Below are 27,327 nucleotides of genomic sequence, written 5' to 3'. Positions count from 1 at the left end.
TTCCAGGGTACTTGCTTGCCTGCGGGTCATGTTTTCAAGGCTTTACCCTGAAAAACAGAGAAAGGAAAAGATACTCTGCACTTGCTCAAGAGCCCACTTTAAGCTCTTTAGTTCTTTTTAATTGCTTATCCAGTTGTAGGAATTTAAGCTCATATAAAATTACATTACCATTGTAAGTTAATTCTAGCTTTACTGATCTGAATGTACACGAATCAGAAATTGTGTTTGCTTGTTTTGTTCATAGAACAAATATGGGAAGGTTAGTCAGACAATTCTAGGTAGGCCATAGAGCTGCGAGAGAAAATACTGTAGGACTTGTGCTTGTTTAACTTTTGGGGCAAAGCTACGGAAGCATCTTACTGGCAAGGAGGAAAGGTTGCTGCATCTTGGCCTTGTCTCCCTTTCGTTACACAATTTGAGGGCCAGCCCATCCACCAATCTACCTGAAGCCTTTACCACTCTGCTGCTGTACTTCTATCAGTCAGTCCTTTGGTCCTCCCTGGATCATTTCATCCTCTTTTTCACTTAGTTCTTTCCAATTGCCTGGCATTTTCCTTACTATCCCCCAATCCAGAATGTTTCTGCCCAAAGGGTATTCTGGCATAATAACAACAACAACAACAACAACAACAATAATAATAATAATAATTAAATAATAATAATAATAATAATAATAAAAGTTGGAAGGGACCTTGGAGGTCATCAAGTCCAACCCCCTGCTCAGGCAGAAAACCCTATACCAGCGGTTCTCAACACTGGGATCGCCAAACAACGCAGTCCGCCATTTTTCCCCTCTTTTCCTGAGCTGTGCTACTCCCTCTTATTCTATTGGCTTTTGAAAGCCAATAGAATAGACTCTATTCAAGAGACTCTATTCTATTGGCGTTCAAAAGCCAATAGAATCTATTGGCTTTTGAAAGCCAATAGAATAGACTCTCTTGAATAGAATCTAATTCTATTGGCTTTCAAGAGCCAATAGGAATTGTCCAGGCTGTCTCTGCCCTTCTCAGCCCGCCAAAAGTCCCAGTCTGCAAACGGTGCTACAAGTTGTCTGCAGCTAAGGCGAGCTTTCTGGATGTTTCCACCCCTCCCTGCTGAGCCAATACTAAATGTAAGTAAAAGAGGGCCAGGGGTGGGAGGTGGGAGGCCGGCGGGTGCCAGGAGGATTGCTGGCACGTGTGGGGCCCAGCGGGTGCCTTACCTCCCTTGGGCTGGGCCAGCTGGTGGCCCAGCCGGTGGTCGGCCTGCGCCGTTGCTGCTGCTTGCCAGCTACGCCTCGGCCGGCGCAGGGGGCAGCACCATGCATGTGCGGCGCTCCCGGGCCGAGGCGGTTGCTGGACAATGGCCTGTGTGCACCCTCGGCCTGCCCAGCGTGCGCTCCAGCCGCAGGAGAGGAGGCGGAGCATGCATGCCTCCTCCTGCCCGCCCGCAGGGAAATACAGGTAGTCCTTGACTTACGATCACATGGTTGGGGGTCGCGGCATTAGGAAGGTTGAGAACCACTGCCCTATACCATTTCGGACAAGTGGCTGTCCAGTCTCTTCTTAAAAATTTCCAGTGTTGGAGCATTCACCAATTCTGGAGGTAGGTTGCTCCATTGGTTAATTGTTCTAACTGTCAGGAAGTTTCTCCTTAGTTCTAGGTTGCTTCTCTCCTTGATCAGTTTCCATCCGTTGCTTCTTGTCCTGCCTTCAGGTGCCTTGGAGAATAGCTTGACTCCCTCTTCTTTGTAGCAGCCCCTGAGATATTGGAACACTGCTATCATGTCCCCCCTCATCCTTCTCTTTGTTAAACTAGACATAACCAATTCCTGCAAAAATTCCTTATGTGTTTTAGCCTCCAGTCCCCTGATCATCTTTGTTGCTCTTCTCTGTACTTTTTCTAGAATCTCAGCATCTTTTTTACATTGTGGTGACCAAAACTGGATGCAGTATTCCAGGTGTGGCCTTACTAAGGCATTGTAAAGTGGTATTAATACTTCACATGATCTTGATTCTATCCCTCTGTTAATGCAGCCCAGCACTGTGTTGGCTTTTTTGGCAGCTGCAGCACACTGCTGGCTCATATTTAAGTGATTGTCCACTAGGACTCCGAGATCCCTCTCACAGTTACTACTATTGAGCAAGGTACCCCTTATACTATACCTAAATGTAGAACCTTACTTTTTTCACCATTGAATTTCATTTTGTTAGATAGCGCCCAGTGTTCAAGTCTGTCCAGGTCCTCCTGTATCTTAAGCCTGTCTTCTGGAGTGTTGGCTATTCCTGCCAGCTTGGTATCATCTGCATCTATCCCCTCATCCAAATCATTGATGAAGATGTTGAAAAGCACTGGGCCTAGAACAGAGCCCTGGGGCACCCCACTACACACTTCCCTCCATGTAGATGCTGAGTACGGCCGGTCAGCCAGCTATGAATCTGTCTGGTGGTGATGCTGTCTACCCCACATTTTTCTATCTTATCGAGTAGTAGGTTGTGATCTACTTCAGGGCTTTTCAACCTTTTCACCCATTGTACCACTTTCAGGATATAGCAACATCCGAGTACCACCAGTCGCCTAGCAAGGTGTCAAAAACTTGATGACCAAAAAGGAAAAAGTGGTAAAGTACAGGTAGTCCTTGACTTACAACAGTTCGCTTAATGACTGTTCGAAGTTACAATGGCATTGAAAAAAGTGCTTCCCAAGCCATAGCCGAACAAGACACCTACCTGCCCACCCAGCGGCGCTCTTCCTCCTGTTTGAGGTTTTCATTGTTGTGAGCATTTCTGATGAGGATTGGCAGTGGGGGTGGGGTGGAGGGGTGTTTGGTTTTTATTCCCCCCATCTGCTGGGTGGTTGCAGCAGGTTTTGGTCACTTCACATGACCCTGGGACACTGTGGCCGTCATAAATATGAATCAGTTGCCAAGCATCTGAATATAAATCACAAGACCCTGGAGATGCTGCAACATTCCAGCTGATCAGTGCTTCTTCTGGGCTCAGCAGAAGCACTAGGATCAGCGCCGAGCTGCAGCTGGAGCCTGGTGCTGATCCTGGCACTTCCGCTGAGCCCTGACAGCCCTGCAACTCCAGTCATCTCTCGCTCAGGCTTGTGCAGTGCTGCCACCGGTTCACCTCATTCCCCTCCCCCACTACCACTTTTCTAGGATGGCTGCATACCACCTGCAAGGTGACAATGTACCACAGGTGGTACCCATACCACTGGTTGAAAAGCCTTGATCTACTTTATCAAATGCCTTACTGAAGTCCAAGTAAATTATATCCACAGCATTTCTCTGATCCCCTAATTTTGTCACTTGGTCAAAGAATGCAATAAGTTTTGTCTGGCATAGTCTGTTTTTGACAAACCCATGTTGCCTTTATTTGTAGTGATTTTGTTTGCCTCTAGGTGTTCGCTGTTTTGTTTGATTATTTTTTCCAGAATCTTCCCAGGTATTGAGGTCAGGCTGATAGGTCTGTAATTTCCTGGATCCATTTTTTTTTTCATTTTTTGAAGATGGGAACTACATCAGCTCTTTTCCAGTCCTCTGGTAGTTCTCCAGTGCTCCAAGATCTTTGAAAAATATAGTTCAGTGGTTCTGAGATGACATCTGCCAGTTCCTTGAGAACCTTGGGGTGTAATCCATCTGGTCCTGGTGATTTGAACTCGTCTAGGCTGGACAGGTGCTCACCATTTTCTTGCCTATCTTAACTTGTATTTCTATACTCTTTTTATGGCACTATTTTTGATAGGTTGGTCTGTTTTTTCCCTTTGTGTAAAGACAGATGCAAAAAATGAGTTAAATAGTTCTGCTTTCTCCCTATTGCTTGTCACCTTCTTGCCACTTTCACCCACTAATGGACCAATCATTTCCTTCACTGTTTTCTTTTACATGTTAAAAGAAGCTTTTTTTCTTATTTTTGACTTTGGTCACAAGCCTTTGTTCATTATGAGCCTTAGGTTTCCTCACTTCATCTTTGCAGGCTCGGGCTATTTGTTGATATTCTGATTTAGTTATGTGCCCCTCTTTCCACTTTCTATTCTTGTCCTTTTTATCTTTCAATTTATCAGAGAGTTCTTTATGCAGCCATGCTGGTTTCTTTTGAGAGCTGTTATTTTTCCTCTTTGTTGGTATTGAACTAGACTGGGCTTCTATTATCTTGCTTTTCAAAATTTCCCAAGCCTCTTGAGTTGTTTTCCCCTGGAGGATTCTCCTCCATGGAATCCTTCCCAAGCCCTCTCTAAGTTTATTGAAATTAGCTCTCTTGAAGTCCAAGACTCTAGTTTGACTGTGTTCTATTGCTTGTGCTTCCATAATATTGAATTCCAATACTGCATGATCACTACCTCCCAAGGTTCCTGTGGCTTCAACACCTTCTATCATTTCATCTTTGTTAGTGAGAATTAGATCCAAAACGGCTAATCCCCTAGTTCCCTTCTCTACTTTTGGGGAGACAAAGTTTTCTGCTAGATTTGCAGGAATCTGTTTGATCTTCCACTTGGTGCAGAGTTTGTCTCCCAGTTGATGTCAGGGTAATTAAAGTCCCCCATTACTATGGTGATGTGCTTCCTACATACCTTAGTTAGCTGACTAGCAAAAAGTTCATCTATTTCCTGGCGTACTAGTATACACCTATGGCAATGTCATTTTTTCTCCCTTTTATATTGACCCAAATGCATTCAAGACAGTTTTCGTCATTGTTGTGCTCTATTTCTGTGGAGATGTAGTTATTTCTTATATAGAGAGCAACTCCACTTCCTCTTTTATTTGGTCTGTTTCTTTTAAATAATTTAAATCCCTTGTGTTTAAATCAAACACAGAGAAATGCTCAGACTAAACACATATATACCAATGTAGGCATTGACCATCAATACAACATATCTCTAGTTTTATTTTTCATATTTCCAGACAGAGCTAGAGAAACAAGGACTACTTTTGTTGCTATGCAGAGAGATTGTATTATTAATTCCTTCTGACATTTAGTCATATTCCACATATTTATTGCAAATAAATGTCCAATGTAAAATGAGACATACAGTTTATTATAATAAAAGTACTTTCTGGTCATTGTAAAGGCCTTTACCTAGATATTTACCTAGTATATATTATGAATCCAAGTAAAGGCTGCATTATTGATATAAACGCATATGTAAACAAAGACAAAAATTAACAGATATAAAATAAACTGCAGAAATTGAAAGCTTTCAATAATGTTTTATAGAAATCCATCTCCTTTGCAATTAAATATTAGTAGCATTACTTCAGCTATAAAGATATGTCTTGTTTATAAGCAACCAACATTGGCAATTGCAGATAGTATAACAGAGTATTTTTACTTCTGAAAGCTAAGATTGAAGGTAGGCTACAAGATTTAAGCAAATATTCTTGGAAATCTACATGACTATAAAGCAGTATCAAAAGGAATTCATCCTGTTAGTCATTTTTTAACAATTTGCTTCTGAACTGAGTATAATATGGCAAGTTAATGTTCTACTTATATTCCCCCGCCCCGGCCCCAACGTTTTCCACAATAAAAAGGTACAATACAACAAACTTTTGTGCAGGTGCTCTTAACCAGACTTGTTCTCTATCCTTTCTGTTTTAATCACTCTATATCAAATGGCATTAGAATGGCTACAATGGTACATTAAAAATAGGAAAAAATAGAATATGTAAAACGGATAAAATCAAATCCAGGATATGGAAGCATATTTGTACTGGAAGTGAACATCCACAAGAGTTACTAAGGATGATTGAAATCAATTCCAAAGGTGCTTTTCAAAAGGCAACTGAACGTACTTGGTTTTTTTCCTTGAAAACGTTTTGCTTCTCAAAAAGAAGAAGCTTCTTCAGTCTTCTTTTTCAGAGAACTGAAGAAGCTTCTTGGATGAAAAGCAAAATGGTTTTAAGGAAGTCCAGTTGCCTTTTGAAAAGCACTTTTGAGACAACCATGACTTGAATGTTTGAGAATCTCCATAGACATTAAAATGAATCATTGACAACAAATACTGATCAGGACAAAATCCAGCTTGCTTATTAATGTTGAAATCAACGTCAACTACTGATTCATATGTTCCTTTCAGAGGCAAAATTACACATTTTAATACATCTAAGATAAGATTTTGGGAAGTAGAGGATGATGGCAGCTCAGGAAGAACAGAAATTATTTTTCTCATAAAGAAAATTTTTTGACATGGCTTTCCTTTCCTATTTGCTTTCTTTTTGAAAGACAGGACTGACTTGACCAATGATTTTATTCCCCATGTTCAAATAATTATTAGGTCCAATATCATGGCCATGTAAGCTAGAACATGAATTCAGATTTTCCCAGCCAACTAGTCTTGGAATCCCTAAGATGGTATTATGAGTATCAATGGACTTGTAGATATCTCCTTTAGGGCCTACCATGGCCCCAATTCCTCACTAATGTTGAAATAATTTATTATTTTTAAAGAAGTAAATAATAGCTGTATTTTGCTACAAAGCAAAGTGCTATTTTCCAGTATTTTTTCCCCAAGAATCCCATTGGTTGCTACATGGAGCTCATAAATATTTCCAGAACATAAACACTGCATCCAACTGCAGTTCAGTGTGTGGCTTGGAAGCATTTTCCTTCCGCCCATTAAATAGGATAAAAATAAGCTGTGGAGTTGGTAAGATACTATACACAAAGGAAAGAAGGGCAGGAAGCATTACCACCTATTTGCATGCTATAAATGAATACTTCTTGGTTGGCTATTTCCTATTTCCAATAAAAGTATAAGGATTGGCTCACGAGATCATTTATATTACCCTCTAGCCCCATTTCTTTCCCTTTAATGAGAGTCTGCCATATTACTTGTGAGCAGTGTTAGATTTTTTAAATTAAAAATACCACCTATTTGCATGCTATAAATGAATACTTCTTGGTTGGCTATTTCCTATACAGCAGTTGTTATGCGAAATATGCATAAAATGCAATCCAAATTACAAAAGTATCCACCAGTGTCCAAAAGGTCGACAATTTGTCTTACAGAGAAGAAAAAAGCTGGTGAAATTTATGGTCTAAAGCAAAAGTACTATTGTTCAGGCCATCAGAAATCAAATACAAAAGTTTGTGTGATGTATAATTTGCAAAAACAAGAGCTCAAGATGGGAAAAACCAAAGCAAGAAGCATTGAAAGCCACTGAAACCTCTCGTTGACTATGGCTTAAAAAGAACCAAAAATTCTGAATATGAGCACTTTATTATGACAAAGTGGGAGAGGCAAATTCAGCAGAGAAGAGAAAGGGACGTTCTTTTTTTTCTTTTTGAAAGATGTCCATCTAATTAGGATTTTTTAAACTTCACATTTGCTTCTTCATTACTCTAACCTAGTGTTTCTCAACTTTGGGAACCCTTAAGATGCATAGATTTCAACTCCCAGAATTCATGCAGACTATATACCGTAGATATATTCATGTATTTTTCTTGATAACAGTAATTCTTCTAGTTTTTTTGACTCCGAAGTTAGCCTTGTGATTTCTTAATGGCCTCCCATCAAAGTGTTAATCAGGGCCTACTTTGTCTAACGTTTGACCATGGACAAGGCCCAACCAGGGGCTGCCTTCTTCTGAGACCTTAATGGAAAGACTTGCTATCTAGAAAGCTTTGTTAACATCCAAACATGTACATATGCAGGGTGAGTGAAATCTTATGTTTCTGTTTTCTGAGTGTTCATACTGTAATGATTGATGTACACCTTATTCATATGTCCCATATGCCCAAAACATTAAATATAAAATATTAGTTTAGATCCAGCACAATATTTGGACTGTGGACTAAATGAAATCAATAGGACAAGTTCATCAATGTACTTTTATATATTTATAAGCAAACATAACTGAGTACTGACAATATAACATAGCTATTGTGGATAATAATACTATGGTATCTGTGGCTTCTAGGCATGCCTCATATAAAGTTCCAATATGCCTCAGAATAAAATGCTGTTGGAGAACATTTTGTTCTCATATCCCGTTTGTGGGATCTTGTTGAACCTGATAAGTACAAGGGTAGTCCTGGTGCACTAAAAAGGCTTCTGGCCAGGGCCTGCATAGTTGTTCATAAAGGAATTATTTTTTTCTTGAAAATGACAAAAATCACGTAAGGAATTGTTGCTCTTTAATAATTTCAGCCAACATTTTGATAGTTCTAAACATGTCTGGAAAGCAGTTTTTCATAAGCTATCATTGCTCAATGGGTGGGCAAATGTTTGCTTACAACTGCCACAGTGTTAAGTACTTTATCTTGGAAGACTTACTTATGAGTCACTTAGATTAGAGCATTTGTTCTCAAGTAGAGATAAAATGCTTAAAAACAAGTGACAAGAAACAAGAAATCAGGCTTTGGCCTTTTCAACTACTCCAAATCATATATGATTGAAAGGCTGTTCTTAGCATGCTATTTAGTCTAGTTTTAGCACAATGTACTTTGCAGAATGATGCCCTCATGTTTGCCATTTGCAGAAATATTACCTTATAAGTCCTCATGTCCATGACAAACTTAATTTGGCCTCTCACAACTGTTATACTGCAAGAGGCTGCAGGGATTTCCCTTATCCTTAGCAAACTGTCATATTCTCATCTCAGCAAGTCAATAAAAGTATAAGGATTGATTCACGAGATCATTTATATTATCCTCTAGCCCCATTTCTTTCCCTTTAATGAGAGTCTGCCATATTACTTGTGAGCAGTGCTAGATTTTTTAAATTAAAAATAGTATGCATATGATTAAATGATGGTGGTATATACATATTTTATTTAACTTTGACGTCCCCCATCCCCACTTTATAATTACCGGTATGTTTGTAATCAAAACTATGAACCCTATTAATTTGTTCAACTACAGTTAACTTCATAATTGCACTATGAAGTTGACTTATTTATCTAAACCAGGCTTTGGGTCAATGTTATTGTACTGAAAATTTCCAACAGTCTCAGCAATTATAGCAAATAATGCTCTGGGGAGCAAAGTTGAGCTATCCTCTTAAATCACAATTTAGACTAACCATACTTTATTTTATGTTAGATATAGACTGTATTTGTATCTCATACTAAGCCATACTTAATGCATAACTTATTAAATAAACACTGGACTGGATTTATACAACACCAAACATTGTTTTGTTTGCTTGTATGCATATACATATGCATATGTAATGAACTATCTGCAAGCAAGCAACCAAGCTCAGAGGCCACCAAGGACCCACATTGTATGGCTCAATTACAGGTCACCACTTGGAGAATCTCAGTCAAAAGGAAATAGAATGTTTCTTATCTTCTGAGTGCCATACTGTAGGAATAGAGAGGCAGGAGCTGATAAGCTTGAAATATTTTTGCATCCCCCCCCCCCAAAAAAAAAGCCTTGAGAGAAATCAAATCATTGGGGAGTAAGGGGAGCAAATATCACAACATGTATGACCATGTGATTATATAAATGCAACAACTTAAATACTCTGTTAGATGTTGGGATACACAGGTAATGGCAACATCATTTGCCTAATCACACTACTGCACATATGGTGTCATCATCTTCACTGCAACACAATTGATAGCAGCATCATATTATCCATTATCAGGTTTTACTCTTAACCAGTTTTAAATCTGGCTAATGCATTCTGATTAAAGAATTGGTTGGTAGGGTGAATTTATATAAGGAGATAGGGAAGCTGGGAATAGTGGATAATTCTGATTTTTATGTTCTCTTTTAGAGTAGCAAGATATAATAATTCAATAATATATACATATGTTGTCAGAAATCTTACTATTTTATTCATTAATCCATGTGTCAATGGCATGTTGACATTTCTTTGGGTTCTTTTTCCAGCTCCGATGCCATCTGAGGTTAGCTATTGTATCTGAATAGTTTTGCCCTAAACTTTGCTTCCAGCTGATAAATTGCTGTTTATTATATTGTTCAACAGCGGTAGAGACTTTTGGATAGTTAATTATATGGTATAGCTTCTTGTTCAAAGATTGTGTGATTGCTGGAAACTTTGTGGCTACATCTGTTAGTTCATCTGGGTCAGTTGAAAGATCTATAACAAAGAAAATAGGTTAAGAGAAATCACAATAAACATAAGCTTAATTTTAGAAAACCAGAATTGTGTAGTCTGATTCCAATTCAGTTAAAAAATTGAATCACTCCAATAACAATTAATGTTATTTAAATTAAGAAAGTACTGTATTCTTGCAATAAATACTTCATCTTTGCAATTCCTCCACCAGTTTTGTTATCATATTAAAATATCAGACACATGAACACACTCTGCAGCAACTACAGAAGAAAGCTATGCCTCTGGAATTCAACAGCTTATATTGTTGGTGACACCTAATTCATAGGTTGCTTTATCTGCTATCTGAACAAACAGAGACAGGGTATGTGCCTATGCTATCAGCAGTTTGAGAGAAGTCACTGGAAAAGGATTTTAAATTGTATGTATCTGCAGAAGTATCTTATTTGCAGAGGAAGAAAAAAGCTATCCTCTTCCACTTTATACATGGTCTGCAGTAAATGCAAGCCTTTATAATCATAGCATTCTCCTGAGTGAGAGCAGAGAAGAAAACTTCACTGGCATTTTACAGTCACCCTTTGAAAGTAGAGATGGGATGGGCAAATAAGATCAAAAAGAAAGAACACTTTGATGCTTTCTCAGCAGGGTGAATTCATTCTGTAAAGGGAGGCAATGAAGCTGAGGACTTGCAAAGCTATGGAAAAAATTGAAGATGTTTTTAATGATCTAATTGGTCCTCCCTTCACGGAAGGGTAGCCTCTCAAGAAAGGGAAAATGTTGGGATATAAACACTTTTGAACCATTCCCATTAATTAATAATTTTATTAAGGAATCACAGGTTACTTGTAGCTTAGGGGCTGCACCCAATGTGGCCTGTAAGGGGCATATGTCTGCATGTACACATTACTCATGAAACCCACATACACAGTAAAAAGTAGAGTGCCCACAAAACTAAGTTATTTTGCCAACCCTTGCTACTACAATTAGGCTAAGGCAGCAAGTATGTGCAAGTCATAAGCCTAGAACTTTATGTGGCTATATTTATTGTTATAATTTAAATAACCTTAAATGTAGTCACATAAAGTTCCAGGTTTGTGACTTGCTTAGTTATAGCAAAAAGGGTTATTTGGCACCTCCAAAGCTTGGACTGACCAGAAGCAGCCTGGGACAGGACTTCCTTCTCAGCCTGCACTGCAGTAGCACCAAGTGATTCTTTGGGGGGGGGGGGAAGCAGGTTCTTTCTTTTATCCAGGACAGCCATCAGGAGACCTTTCTCGGCCTCAAGGGGAGCTGACCTGCTCTGGACCCCAGAGCCCCAGTACATGAATTATAATAATAATTGCAAGCGAGAACTGGTGGAATCACAAAATATACAAAGTAATAGAAAATGAAGAAACTAAAGTGTTCTGGGACTTTAGAATTCAAACAGACAAGCACCTGACACACAATATCCCAGACTTAACAATTGTTGATAAGGACAAAAAAAGCACAGTGAATGTTACAATACCTTGGGACAGCAGAATAGAAAAGAAAGATCGGGAGAAAAACCACAAAATATAAACATCTGCAAACAGAAGTAGAATGACTATGGCAAAAGAAAACAGATAGTACCAATAGTAATAGAAGCCTTGAGTACAATTCCAAAATGTCTAGAATACCACTTGAGCAACATCAGAACTGAAAATATCACCATCAATTAATTGCAAAGGCAGCTTTGCTTGGAACAGCTTACATCCTGCGACGATATCTGTAACACCACCAAACATCCACATCTGCCTATCCCAGGTCCTTGGAAAGGACTTGTTAGGTAAACAAAAATGCCAAACCCAGTCTGAATATCTGGTTGACTATGCAACGAACCATAATAATTATTCTCAAATTGGACACAGTTCAATATGATATTGAAACACAGATTTATAGATCCCAGGAGACCAGAATAGATATTGGATACTTAAAGACACTGCTATTTTTTCTGTCTTCTGCTGTGGGCAGTGTTTCTTGCATTATTTGACCTACTGTTCTCTATTGTACTGTATGTTGAATTAAAACTGCATGCTAACTTTCATTGATACAGATTCTTTCAGGCTTTTGACAGGACCTTACATTTTAATCAATATTCAAATTTTAATCTTCACTCTCCTCTGTTCTTTTACTGAATGGAACAAGGCATAACAGATGCTTTTCACAGTTTTAGGTCTTGTGCTAGTACAAGGCAAGGACTGTGTAGCTAAACATGCGCAATATGGAAGTGAATCAGCTTATTTTGATCATTCATCTCACATCAGAGAATAAGAATGATATTTTCATCAAATGCTAAACCTACCAAACAACTGAGGAGATACGGAGTGGCCATCTGAATAAGCAATGTATTTCCATTTGTCAATTCGCAGCATGTAGGTTGAAGAATTCACATTGCAGCCATGAAACTCACTCAGAATCCAAGGAGGACGGAGCCTTCTAGATAGGGCTTTATATTCTCCCTTTTCTAATATCAAAGTCATCAGTGAATATCCGCTGAGGTTTTTTGGAATGGGGATACTTGCAATGTCTGAAAAAAGTGTCAATTGGATAGAAAACAATTAAAAAGCTGAATTATGCTGAATTAAGAAACAAAATGTATAAAGCTGAGGATAAGGGAACAGAAATTATATCATTTCAACTACTTCACCTTTTTGCTATTCTGGTAATATTACTGTGCCTCTTTTCTTTATGTCTATTTTATGTTCCAAATGGAAGCTAGCAGCACAGAATGATAATCCTTATACTGAATAGAGCTATTCTCATTATTCTGAGTACAGAACTAAAGCCTAAATGTGGTTATATTTGGTTGTCAGAAAAAATACCTTCTATAAAGATTTCAGTTCCATTGAGTTAATGAGATGCACCTCAAATGTATTTATTTATATGCACACAATTGTCTGCTGAGTTCACATTGATATGATATTAACACTGATTCAAAAAAGGCATAATAATAAATTTTTACTTTGTTAATATATCTTTCAGAAGATGGTTGCCAATTGGTGTTAAATTTAATTAATTAAATGTACCCATGGTTCAATATGTTAAAGTCTCTGAGTAATTATTACTATTTAGGTTTAGAATATGGCACACACAATCTTTTATACTCCTTATTCATTAGTCAACATAGAAGCCTGCAGTGATTGCTATTTTTACCATTATCTGGACAACTGAGTAAGAGAATAGAATTTCTAAGATCATTTAAAATCTTGTATGTGCTTCATGCAATATCTAAGATGAGCCTTTCTGTGTAACAGTGGTAGGTCTTAGGCCCCAAGCTAGAAAGAAAGAGACCTGAGTATTATTTCCTTCTTAGGCATGAAAGCTGGTTTGGGTGATTTGGGTCAATCATTCTCTCTTAGCCCAATTTACCTCACAGGGTTGTTGTTGAAAGGAAAATAGGAGGAGAAAGGAGCATTAGGTATGTTGGCAAATTTGAGTTATTTATAAAAGTAATAAAAGCAGGATAAAACAAATAAATGTATGTATGTGTGAATGAATGAATATATTTTGCTGGCTGCAGAGTTGATTTACAATGCACAAACTTTTTTGCCTCTGTCTCTCATGCAAAAAATAGTTTGATTCAACAGCTATTGTACTCATTTTAATATCCATTTGCAATTTTGAAAAGTACAAGGAACATACTTGCTATAAATTTACTCAGAACTGAAGCTACATCAGAAGCTCTTTTAGGATGCTGGTACTAAATGCATAAGCATGATTGTATGTTTAAGGTATGAACTGGAGCTTACATGTGAAAGAATATATTATAAAACAAAACAGTATGAATAGGGAAAATATATATTAGGGAAAATAATTTATGTTTTTAACAATCAGGATGGCTGAGAAAGTAACATTAATCATTTGTTTTATTACTCATCTAAATAAATTAAACTGTGTTGATTTATGTTTTTATTTTTAACTTTCTGATTACAGGATAGAGCAATCAGGAGAACATATGGAGATGAACAGAATAGGAAGGATAACAATTTAAAAATATAAACTTCAGGAAGATTCGGGGAAAACACAATTAGAACCAAAAATTGCTAAATTAGAGGGCTGAGAATTTGAAAAAGTTATTATTCACCTGATTTGTAAAGCTCCTGTTAAATATAGTCTTGAAAGAACTATTTTGTATCATGACAAACCATTCTCAATTTTTGAACTATTCTTAAATCGTTACCTCAAAAATGTCAACTTACTGAGAAGGTCTAACCTTTTTTCCAAATTACAGGTAACCCTCAGCTTACGATCACAATTAAGCTAAGCAAGACAGTTGTTAAGTGAATTTTAGAGTGAAGATAATTGCATTAAGGATCATATTCCCTAAAATCCAAAAGATATAGAAATGCATAGATTGTTATTCACACTTTGGTTCAGCCTCATTCTCAATTACCTTTCTTTCCTTTCACTATCATTACGTAGCCAACTTTGATTAATTGTTTAAAATCTTAGCAGTATCCTGATAACTTTGCAATTCCTATCAGCTAGGATTGTCCCACAAAATTAACCCAGAAAGAACAGGCAGCCAACAGATGAAACAATGGCAACAAACAATACTAAAAAGGCCAACAATCCCATTGCTATAGGATAAATGTTGCTTACCAAGCATGGTAGGATAGATATCCACAAGAGACACCATATTTGATATGGACTGTGACTTAATATTTGGACCCATTATAAGGAGGGGAATATGGGAACTTGCTTCATACATGCTCATTTTATAAAACTGTCTGTGTTCCATTGCAAGTTCTCCATGATCTGCAGTAAATATTATGTGAGTTCTTCCAAGCAGTCCTGTTTCATTTAGAGCAGAAAGTATCTCACCTGTAACACAAGACAAGGAAAAACATTTTAAAATTAATTAAATAGCACTGATGTTTGCAAAGATTCCAAGGAATATTTTCTTGTTAACAAGGACATTTAGTGATGAGTGATCATTAAAGTTTTTCCCTGAAAGTTCTAAGTTTCTTTCAAAACTTAACATTACCAGATGTAACTGATTTCAAAAACTCTGAACTTGAAATACTATTTTGTGAAACTTAGACTTAATATCTATGGCAGTCCAAAATCTTAATAATGAAATAAAAGGCTTGTCTCAAAATTTAACTATCTCAAGATTAACTCTTAGGACCAGGTTATATTTTTCCCCTCAAATTTTACAAACTACATCACAACATTCAGGTACTTTTAAACATAGCTTTATATAACATAGCTTTATATCCAAGCTGACAATTAAAACAAAGTAATTGATGTTTCAGAGTCATTCCAAAGATTTGGCCCATAATATATTATGCATATGTAATTAATAAATAGTGAACATCATCACACCAACTTAAAAGCATATATTCTAATGATTAGATTGCTTCAAAGTCATAAGAGCAGATTATTATATTTTCTATCTAACACTTCATAGGGTTATGCTTTGCATCTTATTAATAAGTATGCTTTTCAACGTATAGAAGTTCTTTAAGTACATTTTAGCTGGTTCAAATGAGCAATATAATATCTGATTGTACTAGTTCATAACAAAACACGTGTACAGTATTAAATATTCCATATTACTGAACCTTACTTTAATATGATCAATTCCTAAATTAAAAACTATATAGTCCTGATTGAAAACTATATAAATAAAGGGTAACTTCTAAACAGCTGTTTATCTCGCATCTAATTTATTTCAGATGTTACCTATGAACTGTTTTTCTTGACCCAAAGAAATATCCTTCTTATAGAGGGTGCAATTGAAAGTATTCCAAAATATTAAAAATCTCCTCTGCTCTAAAGAACCAAGAAAGTCACTGATCTGTAATTGATAGGGGCTATGTATGGACATTTCCAGATAATAGTTTTGATATCATCATGTGAAGGATAATGCTGAATATTTTAACATGGCTGTATTGTATTCTTCATGAATCCATATAAGATACCTAAATAAATAAAGGAAAATGCAATATAAAATACCTTTTGGGAACAAAAGCTTCCAACAAATAACAGTTCTAAAATTTCTGACAATGTACAGATCAGGATGATAAGCATATTCATGAATGTATATATTATGAAAATAATAATCTGGTATCACCTACCAAGCATGGCATCCGTTTCTGCACACATGGCATAATAATGTGCTCGAATATTTCTGATTTCTTCCTGTGTAAATTGTCCACTGCAGTTCTTAGTGTAAGTAGAATAATAATCAACTGGATGCATCTCTGAAAATGGAGGCCATTTTGGAATCTTTATGGCATCATAAAACACCTTATAACAAAACAGAAATGTGCCATATTTGATAAAATAGCTCTATTGTGCATTTGCAATTTGTTGGCAATTTTCAAGTAGGTGCCAAAAGTAAGCATGATGATTGAAAATGAGATTACAAATGAGATTTTTCTTCCTAGAGTGGTAGGTGCACAGAAATGAAAAACTGGACTTTTTCCGAGAGGTCAGCTGCAGGCACTACTAGGACCCTGCAGAGCTACACCATCTTTTTATATGTAACATTTTTAATAGGAGAAAAGATGAAAAAATGATGAGGCAGTTACAAAGAGAAAACAGTGTTGTCTGGACTTTCTTTTGAAGTCTGTGAATGAGTAGGATAACAGTAAAAAAAAACTTGTTTGAAACTATTCCTGCAAACTTTTAATTTAATTACAAACCTAGATATGATGGGAGTGTCACAACACAGTTTAATTTTTAATTTGTAGTCTTAAAAATAACTTAATTCAAAAATACTCTTTTTGAAATGTTACTCAATTGCACATTTTTGTTACTCAAAAATGTTACTAAGGACAGTTGCCCCTTCCTCTGAGATTTACTATTTTGACAAGGGGGAAACAAACAAAGGAAACCAAAAGCAAGGGCAAAAGAGGAATCATATGCATTCTCAATAACACCCACTGAAACTTAACTAAAGAATAGCGTGAGGAATAGGAGCCAAACGAATTGGCCAAAAGAAGGGTTTTGAGGGAGGTGTCCAGTCTGATACTCAGTGGCCTGGAACATCAGTGCAAGAAGTCCTACAATCACTGCCGTGTCTATCATGGTTCACATGTCCTTTGAGAGACTCCATCTTTTTTTTTGTGCCAGTGTCAAACTTTCAGAAATTGTAAACTGAATATTAAAATTTATTTTCACAAGGTACTGGTGGTTTTAATGAAGTATTAATGTAGGCTTTTTGAAACATATTCTCATATCATGTAAATGTCTTATATATCTATAATGCATTCTCTGTCTGCAAAATGTATCTTCCTTGCTTATTGCATCTCATGTATCTGAAAACAAACCACATGCTTCAAAGCTGAATCCAGCTAATGTATTGCCTTAAAGACCATCTGCTTAGCAACACGGTGTACTATGAGAGCATCATGTTGATGCACTTTTCTAAGCTGAATCACCAAAGAAACAGAAAAAAATGAATTCATGCTAACTTCTATTCCATCAAGATGGGAAAACTCTGGAATGAATTCCATAGTTCCATCATTCCATAGTTCTCTCATTCCAACCAGTGGAATGGCTTGCCTTTAGATGCTGTGGCTGTTCCATCACTGGAGGCTTTTAAGAAGAGTCTGAACAGCCACTTGTCTGGAACGGTATAAGATCTCCTGCTTGAGCAAAGGGCTGGACTAAAAAACTTCTAAGATCCCTTCCAATTCTGTAATTTGGTTATTCTGAACTATTATTCCACATCTCAGCAGAACACTCAGCAGTTTGTAGCCACAGGCACCAATAGCAAATTGTGTTAAGAAAAAAAAGACAATCATTGTTTATATTTATATCATATGGGTTGCATTGTACTGTCAGGATGACAGTCCTACAGTTCTAACTCTGCTCAAGTTGCTCCAGTTAGAAAGCCATACTCGGATAAATCATTTACACTGGAGCTGGCACCTCAACTATATAAAAGTGCTGTGTTTGTCACTAGGCAACCTCATAGACAGAAAACAAGATGCTGTACTGGTTGATTCAGTAGGACTCCAATATCCTTAGATGAATCACTATAACAGCTAAGAAAATCAAGCCTTGAAGAGGGAGGGGAGATTTGGAGGAAAGATTACTTAGCTTTGAGACAAAGGCACTCAAAGTAACTCTGTCTTTATTTGTTTGGAATAAGAAAGGACAGAGAAAAAATTAAACAGGCTTTCAACATCAAGACCAACCCTGTCCAGGACTGTCCAGGTCAAGAAACAGACATAGCAGTGAGGGATGGGATAGATTGACCCTACAAAAAAAGTCTATGGTTGCTCTCCCATTATGATTCTCTTATAACATCATAGAAAATCTGTCTAGTTTATTGTTGAAGGAAAAAGGAAAAGAGGAGATTGATGAAGTATCTGATTGAAGTAACCTAGATTAAAGTAACTGATGGAAGTAACTCTAAATATTGCATTAATGTATCCATTTTTGGTATGTACCCTTCCAAAATTATTTTAAAAATGCTTCTGAACACTGCATGAGCAGGCATTACTGAGATATCATTATCATTAAAGCAGTCTGGGTTTTTCCAGTCTTCCAAAGCAGCTTGAAAAATAGTTGTCACTGCTTTAACAGTCATAGAGTTGACTCAAAGTAGTGGCATGTTTTCTTATAGTCATGCAGAAATCTGGAAAAAGCTTGAATGAATAATAGAAACCTCACACAAAGTCCAAAGATTTTTCCAAATCATTTCCGAACTTTGTATGGCCCTAACATAAATATACTTGTAGAACAACAATCCTAGTTCTTCCCAGTTTAAGAATGTTCAGAACTGAGAAACACTAGCAAAAATAGTGCTAAATTTACATCTTATACTGTCTGGGTTAAACATAAGAACAATGCTATAGTATATGAAAATACTATGAGAGAAAAATATGTCGTAACAATTATTTAATGGATGACATCTCACTAAAAGTCTGTCCTAACTATAAAAAATAAATATGTTACGTGAGGATACTTTTGTAGAGAAATTGTTTCACCACAGAGCTGCAGTGCCTTTCAGTAGCAGGAGCCATGGCAACAGGGCTAGAGAGTGTGGTAGCCATTGTAAAACATCTGGGGATAATTCATTTGGAATACAAATAAACAGGAACATTTGGCTCCTCTTCATGAAAATAATAACACTGACTGATTTTTATTCAAGTTAGCAGCTGGATTTTTCCAGCTTTAAAATAGAAAATGTAAACCAGTAGAATTACATTTTCTGTCCTAGCAGACAGCAATCATCATATAAAGAGAAGGCAATGCAGTTTCTCTAAGGATCAATCAAAGAGTCAATATTGTAGCTTATTATATATAACAAGAAACAGATTGGCAATGCAAAGTCTATACTAATAAACATCATAATTGCTCAGTTTATAAAATGACATTATCACATGCAACTCATACTAACTGTGGCAGCTGGTTCTATTTTTTTCTTGTGGGAACATTACCGAAGGGACTACAAAATCAGCAAACATTTTCATTTCAAAAATTATATGGGCATCAGTCACTAGTCAATATAATATATCTGTTGCCAATTTAAATCCTTTAAGTTTCAACCACACATACACATAAATGCCCGTTTTCAAAGAAAATGCTGTTGCTACTATGCTTACATGTCTAACCATTCATAATCCTTCACCTGTGAAACAACCATGTTTTCTTGTGAAGCAAAATGCATTGGCCACACTCACTCTCCCATCCTCCTCCCGTCTTCCACATTTAATCCCATTAATGACTTTAGTGTGGAAGCTTTTTCCAGACAGCAATCTTCCTATACCGCTCTTTAATTTGTTGTACACAATATATGATGGTGGATGGATCCAGATTTAGATGCTTTATAAAAGGATTATTACCAAATTTTTGCCCAGTATTTCCTTCAGTCTCCTAATATTACTCAGCAGGTAGCACCCACAGCAAACTATACTGCTAGCATAGGTGTTTCAGAATTGCTGATGATACTAGTGAAACAATTATGCCAAACTATTTTGCTAGAGCAGATGAGCCCTATTTGGCTTCCAATAATATATCACAGGTCATTTTAGAAGTGTTGGCTTATAATCATGCCAGATCTTCATCTAGGCTAGCTAAGGGCTGACTTAGTTGAGGACGACATTGAATCCAACCCTGAAAATACCAGATTGTGGAAGGCTGATCTAATAGCATGGTCAAAGTCCCTCAGCCAGAGAAGCTTTGGACTAAGTACTATTTCTCAGCCCAAACTACTTCAGAGGATGTTGTTGTGGGGAAAACCTGGGAGGAGAGAGTATTATATACACTACCTTGAGCTCCTGAAGAAAAGGAGAGCCGTAAATTAGTCAGTCAATGAAATGAATAATAAATATTAGATTGAGATTGACATGTACTAATAAAGAATCAGCTGACAAAGAATTATTTAATCTTTTTCATATGCCATGTGTTAACATATTTAATTTGATAGCTGGAACAATAAAGTGTATAATAGGCCAGAAGTTGATTGGTTGGAGAGTGTGGGCTCCCACATAAGGCAATCTACGTTATGATTGATTGCTGGTTGTAAAGGGGAAGTTTCCTTTTTTCTCGCCTTTTTCTTCTGTATGATGTTCTGTGATTTACCTTATGATTTACCTCATGATATAGTGATGTACCTGACTATCTTATTTGATGTAAAATATTTATATATATATAACTACAAGTTTGTGCCAGTGTCTCTGACTTCATTTGGACACTGGTTGCACAATTCCCTAACACCATGTATATACATACCCTCTGTAGCCAATATGGAGATGTGAGAAATGTGGATGCCCCATAATTTTCTCCTGAGGATGGTGAAGGATATGGGTGAGGCAAATTTAGTCCAAGGTACAGAGCAAAGGGCTGTGATAGTTTAGTTGCATTATTTTTTATCCAATTTGCTGCTTCTTCAGTAACCTTCCAATCTTTTTGCATAACTCTTATGTATGTCTTGTTACCTATGAGTTTAGCCACAGGTCTGCCTTCTTGCTGAAGCAAAAAATCAACATCTCTGGTCCAAGCCTCCACACGGTTGCTGAAAATAAAAAGAGCTTTCAAGATATGCTTTTTAATCAACACATAATTGCACACAAATTACCCACGATTATGATGCTGGCTTGTTTTTATTAACTATTGCTGCAGTTAAACATGTTAGGCTGCACATGTATATATAACCAAACTACACTTTTTCTAAAATTTCTACATTCCTATTTCTTTCGCAGCAGCTACAGAAGCAGAAAGCAAAGGTAAGAACGTATGAGCCTGAGGCCAGCTGTGGTTCACAGAATCACAGAACTAGAAGGGACAACAAGGATTATCAAGTTCAGCCTTCAAATATCATCCAAACCTGACTAGTGGCCAACAGAGATTTAAGCAACTATTAGTTTCCACGGAAACAAGAAAGTGACTGCAAAACAAAAGCAGTTTCTGAAGAAGATTCCTTTCTGCTCCCAAACTTTGTTTCATCCTGTATCCATATATGTAAATTTCCCATGCCCCCCCCAAAGGGCTAGGCAACTGCCCCATAGTAAACTGTAAGATTATCCCTATTCTGTTTTTTTAATCAAAAAGTGAATAATCTCTACTTCATATGATAGTTTACTAGCTACCACAAAAGTCACGTGACCTAAATCTCTGCTAAAAAGTTATCTATTGTGTTTCATTACATCATGCAAACCAGACTGTTTAGAAAGATTTCTGCCAGGGGCAGCTTCCCACAGAATTCCTAAATAAAAGGGTTTGCTTGATTGGTTGTTATATTACTTTAAGACGAGAGTGTCAAACTGCCGGCCCACGGGCCGGATGCATCATGCCAAAATCATGTCCACCCCATTGCCGGCAATGGAAAAAAAGTTGCGATACGTCGCGACACGTCACGTAACGTTGCAAATTTGACACCCCTGCTTTAAAACATTATTTGGAGTTATCCTTTCTGGAACAGAAAGACATTTTCCTATATTTATTTTTATTCTGCTTCATTTCAAATGAAAGGGTTGCTTACAAAGCAATCAAAACAACAGAGCAGGTTACACAAAGGATACACAAAATCCAATACTCTACAGTTTTACAGTAGGACAAGTTAAGGGAAAAGATTGGTGGATTTGTTTCGATCTGATAGCCTCTACCTATAGAAAAAACAACCATTAGTCACTCTCCCTAACATCTTTAACGTAGGTTGGGGCAGGGCTAAGTGAATGTAGACAGATGATTTGAATAGCAGCTTTATTAATTAAGTAATTCTAAATCCATTTTGAGAATATCCACATAATCATTTTTTAAAAAATGAAAAATATTAAGCATTTTATAGGCTTTATCCCATACATCTTTTAAACATGTATTTACAAACTACCAAACTAAGAAAACAAAAAGTGTAGAAAATAAAAAATTAATTAAAAAGAGATTATATAAAAAGTAACTTCTCTCTTTATTACAAGCATAAATAATTTTAGTAAATTGTCTATTTCTCAAAATGCAACAAAAATCTCTCCTTTGCCTATCTCATTGCTTAACTATAAACAATCTAAAAGCCTTATCATTCATTTCTTATCAGCAAATGTCCATTAAGAGTTACCAGAAATAACTACAAATCTATTGTAATTTTGATCAAATAAGACAACTCTATATTCTTTCCCAATCTCGATTTTTAATGACTTCAAATAATTTCTTAGAACTTGATTTCATTATTTTTGTCCCCTCTCAAATAATCCTTCAAGAATTTAATAGCTCTTTCGTACATCCAATAAGAAAAGGTTATCCAAATCACAATTTTTGTTGGTTACTTTACGTCCCTTTTAAATATTAAGACATCATCCAGTTTCATTTGTATATCTAGTATATCAATTTTCTCCATATCATTCTTGTAATTTGTCATATTTAAATACTTTTGCAACAATTTCAGTTTTATTATATAGCTTGTTCCTCTGTAATATCGCTAACCACTTCTATGGTATCAGATATTATTAAAATTAATTTCTGAGGCCATTGTTCAAAGATATCCTTAAAAATATCCACTGTTAAGGTATTTTGCTCCATTCTTTGATAATGTCAAGCTTAATTATTCTTCACCTTTAATTATAATATTTATGTTCTTCTACTTCCCTCTAGTGTCCAACCTTCAAACTCCCTTCCTATATTGATTTTTTTCCAAAGAACCTTCTCACCCAAAAAACTACAGGAACATTTTTTAAAATTAATTTCAAATTTTTATTCTAAATCAATCTGGACCCTAAGTCCATTTTTAACTCTATACACTATTTTGCTATTTATTCCAAAAACTAATATTTTTTCAAGTCCTTAAAATTGTTTTTAAAACTTCTTTCTCTAAAGCAGTGGTTCTCAACTTTTTTAATGCCGCGACCCCCAACCAGTCGTAAGTCGAAGACTACTCAACCGGTCATAAGTCGAGGACTACTCAACTGGTGCAGCACCGTTTGCAGAATGGGACTTTTGGCGGGCTCAGCAGGGCAGAGACAGCCTGGACAATTCCTATTGGCTTTTGAAAGCCAATAGAATTAGACTCTATTCAAGAGAGTCTATTCTATTGGCTTTCAAAAGCCAATAGAATAAAAGGGAGTAGCACAGCTAAGGAAAAGGGGAAAAAAATGGCGGACTGCGTTGTTTGGCGACCCCCATGAAATGGTCGTTCGACCCCAAATGGGGTCCAGACCCACAGGTTGAGAACTACTGCTCTAAAGCTAAGGAGACTTCCCCAGTGAATACAATAAAAACTTGTAGTACTGTAGGGTCTTAATATTTCCTGTTCTGGACCTCGTATAGCTCTATGTAACCCTAACTAGTGAACATGTATCAGTATGTTAGAATATCTAGCAGTTATTGGGTTAAATGCTAGGTATGTTGATGGGTCAGTGGGAGGAATCTCAAAAGGTCATTGGTCATTGGGAGACTTCCTGGACACAAGCCAGATGGGAATCCTTTGTTCATCCAGCCTCATGTCTCCTAGCCACACGGATTGGAGATCCTTTGCCAATATGTGATGATTATCAGAAGAGGGGAAAATTCAATATCAATTTACCTATAGGAATGAACAGATAGGAAAGGCCAGATGCATCTACAGCATAGTAAGTCTCTGCTTAGAATTCCTGGACAATAAATATTTGTTATAAAATCATTTCTATCGAGTCATCTGTCTGTTTTAGATTAAACTCAAAGCAATGTGTTCTGTCTGGAAAAGAACAGTAAATTGATAGGATTCAAAAGCAATAAAAATAGACTCAAAGGTGATTAAGAAATGAGACTTGGTCAAGCTTTTTTCCAAGGGTTGCGTTATGAGCAATATCATCATGGCACTCACCAGAAATCACATTTGAACACTTACTTTTACTTCCCTGAAATTCTCAAGGACTGCATGCAGCTCTAGAAAAAAGTTTGTTGATGTTATGCTTTCATTATTTATATCACTATTCCTACCACTGAGCAAATAGACATACCAGGCTGAATTCTATCAGGTAGTAAAATCTCTCTGTATTAATTTTTGTATTATTAGGACTAGCCTAATATCCAGACAAGATTTGACATAAATACTACATAAAATATGAAGTTGGACACCAATTACAACTTTAAGGAATGTGCAATCTGCAATGCTGAATTAGTACAAAATATATGAGAGGCATTTTCATACATACCTGCCTTCATTCACTTCATACTTCAGATATAAAGCACATTTTTAAAAGGAAGAATGTATACTGGTAGTGCAACAGCACTAATGGAAACAAACTTCTAATTCATTTTTTTAACTATAAATAGAAATCATTTCATGAGGTTGGAGTGGAAAGGAATAGTTAGTCACAATAGTTATTCATCTTAAGAATTATATCTCAAACAATTTTTACAGTAGCCCTTGACTATGAGACACTTTTTAATGCTGAAAAATAGAAACACTGAAAAGCATTTAATCAATTAAAAGAGAAACAATAAAACAATCCAGATTTCATCAAAAAAAGCCTTGAGATATATTTCATTCTTTACTCACCTTAAGGAATGATGTCCAGAAGTATAATCTAGTTTTCCATATTTTTTGGTGTAGTAGCCTTTCTTTTCCATAAGGTCCATCCATGTTCTATAATTTGGATCTAAGCCCTTGAAGTTGTTCCAGGACTCCGTTAAGTGAGTGAAAAGGCCACTCCACATGGCTAAAAAAATATTAATAAAACAATGCATTTACACAACTGTCTTCTTCACTTGGATGGCAGCCCATAAGGCAAGAATTTTGAAGATTAATTTCTTGCCGCTTCTATGGAACAATACTGTGCAAGCTCCAGGAGAACTCCTATAGCATGAAAATCCATCAAAATATTATCTCTCTCCTTTCTCAAGGATGGAATATATTTTCTCTGTAGGTCCTTTATTTTTGTTCTGTCATTTACCCAAATATTGCCTTTTTATGTATAATTTTACCTGCACGGGATGGACAGCAAATGGGGGAATTGGTGTAGGCATTAAGAAAGAGACTGCCTTGCCTCCTCATGAGATTTATAAAAGGCAAAACTACAGTTTCATTTTTGGGGGAAAATGTTAGCCTTCCGTCCTGCAGGAAAAGAAAAAAATGACAATGTGGGAATGCATTTGGAGATTAAGGAGTATTACAAATCAGTGGCTAAAATGTGCAATTTATGTACTGTATTTATTTTGTTGAAAATTAGATATTTTAGATATGTTTTTAGGGACAAAAGAGAGCCAGCTTTATGTAGGGGTTAGGGCACCAGGGTATAAAGTGGGAGATTCTGAGTTCTAGTCCTGCCTTAGGCAGGTAACCTTGGGTCACGTACTCTCTCAGCTCTGGGAAGGACGTGATGCCAAATCACTTCTGAGATCTTGCCAAGAAAACTGAAGGGATTGATCCATGCAAATCAATTCTGACTCAAAGGAACAATAACTTTACCACACCATCATTTAACCCTAATAGGTCAAAAATTTTAAATTTCTTGCTAGAGTTCCTTAAAATAATATTACAGAAGGAATTCTAATTGAGAATATTTTCTGTTCTGCCTACTTCCTGTAGATATTGGAACTGAGAAATATCCTTTCGTTGTAGCCCGAAGTGCTAACAGTTCTGATAATTTAATGAATCCAATCACTCATTTGTTCAGCCTAAGAAAGACACTATGATTTTCTAAAATTTTGCAGTTTACATTGTATTTTAAACACGGTGTTTATGGAGACTCAATCATCCAGGTCATGGTTGTCCCAAAGGTGCTTTTTCCAAAGGGCAACTGGATTTTCTTGGTTTTTTGTTTTTGAAAATGTTTCAGAGTGAAATGTTTTCAAAGAAAAAACCAAGAAAGTCAGTTGCCTTTTGGAAAAAGCACCTTTGGGTTAAACAAGGCATGTTTAAAAGCTTTTGTCTTTCAGTGGGATTCCATGAGACCAATCTGACATGCGCTCAGGCAACTGTCATTTTTGCTAGCAACTTCATGGATAAAAGCCAAATAGCCATGCCTAATTTTTTTTCTAATCCTAATCACCTTCTCACCACTGTTTAAAAACACAGAAAAACTTACAAAATATCTCACACTCAACCTATTATTTTATTAGTTGTGTTGGTAGGCCCCCTAGTGTACACAAAAAACTGTTTGAAATGTTTGCACAACTTGTTTCCTCATTCTCACTATTCCTACCGGTATGATCCCATTTGGGAGGGCAGTTATCTTGGAAAGATGTAGCTTTATACAACTTTATGCAATGGAAGTTCATTACATTGGTTCAATGGGCAAACATTTATAGGCTTGCAGTTTACATAGTGGATATACTCAAAGTACTTGGATAAAATGTAGCTATGTTCACATTCCGTGCTAATGGGGCAGTAGGTGTCTGCTTCAAATGAGAAGAGACATAAAGGTGAAGCAGCCAAAAGAGACATACAATAGGCGAACTCTTCAGAACACAGTGCTCCCTGATGTGGAATTACATCTTCCATTAATCTGATCCTACTTGTGTCATCACCCCTTCTTTCCCTTCAATCAAAGTCAGTAGAAAACAAAATTGTCTAAATAGCCTTTTAAAAGAAAACAAAATACTTACAAAAGAATCGCACATCACCAGCACAACATTAGGCTTTTCACAAGCACCACAGCGCTCTTTAGGACTGAGCAAAGGCCTTGCCTCTACAGGTCCCCAAGGAACAAATCGGACCAGCAGAAGGCACAAGCTAACTATTATATAGTTTGTAAAGCAGGCGGATTTTCTCCTTCCTTTATCCATTTTAAGCATCTTCCTTAAGATCAGAGCAAAGGATCCAACCCCTTCCTTCAGAATTCCTTCTCGGAACCATTTTTACTTCGCACAGCCAGGCAAACGATCTTCACTTGACTGAGCCTGGGAAGCTCGTGACCA

At 36.6% G+C, this 27,327-nt stretch overlaps 1 protein-coding gene across 3 annotated transcripts; it reads right to left on the bottom strand.

Annotated features, from left to right (window-relative positions):
• Positions 1 to 4,853: 4,853 nt before the first annotated feature.
• Positions 4,854 to 27,327, bottom strand: ARSK (arylsulfatase family member K). 3 transcript variants are annotated; one of them, XM_039342526.1, is made up of 8 exons: positions 27,016 to 27,327; positions 25,393 to 25,522; positions 24,968 to 25,127; positions 20,731 to 21,013; positions 16,119 to 16,290; positions 14,638 to 14,859; positions 12,338 to 12,562; positions 4,854 to 10,038 (listed from the first exon to the last, which is right to left on the bottom strand). In XM_039342526.1, exons 1-8 carry the CDS (start codon positions 27,202 to 27,204, stop codon positions 9,770 to 9,772), a joined length of 1,650 nt encoding a protein of 549 aa, XP_039198460.1. In that variant the 5' UTR covers positions 27,205 to 27,327; the 3' UTR covers positions 4,854 to 9,769. The 3 variants fall into 3 exon arrangements, with proteins under 3 accessions (XP_039198460.1, XP_039198461.1, XP_039198462.1); XM_039342527.1 differs by having other exon boundaries at positions 12,446 to 12,562; XM_039342528.1 differs by lacking the exon at positions 25,393 to 25,522.

The sequence above is a fragment of the Crotalus tigris genome, unplaced genomic scaffold (assembly GCF_016545835.1).
Source record: "Crotalus tigris isolate CLP2741 ecotype Arizona unplaced genomic scaffold, ASM1654583v1 scf7180000017794.702064, whole genome shotgun sequence".
NCBI classification, from domain to species: domain Eukaryota; kingdom Metazoa; phylum Chordata; class Lepidosauria; order Squamata; family Viperidae; genus Crotalus; species Crotalus tigris.
This window is presented reverse-complemented; position numbering and strand designations above follow the sequence as displayed.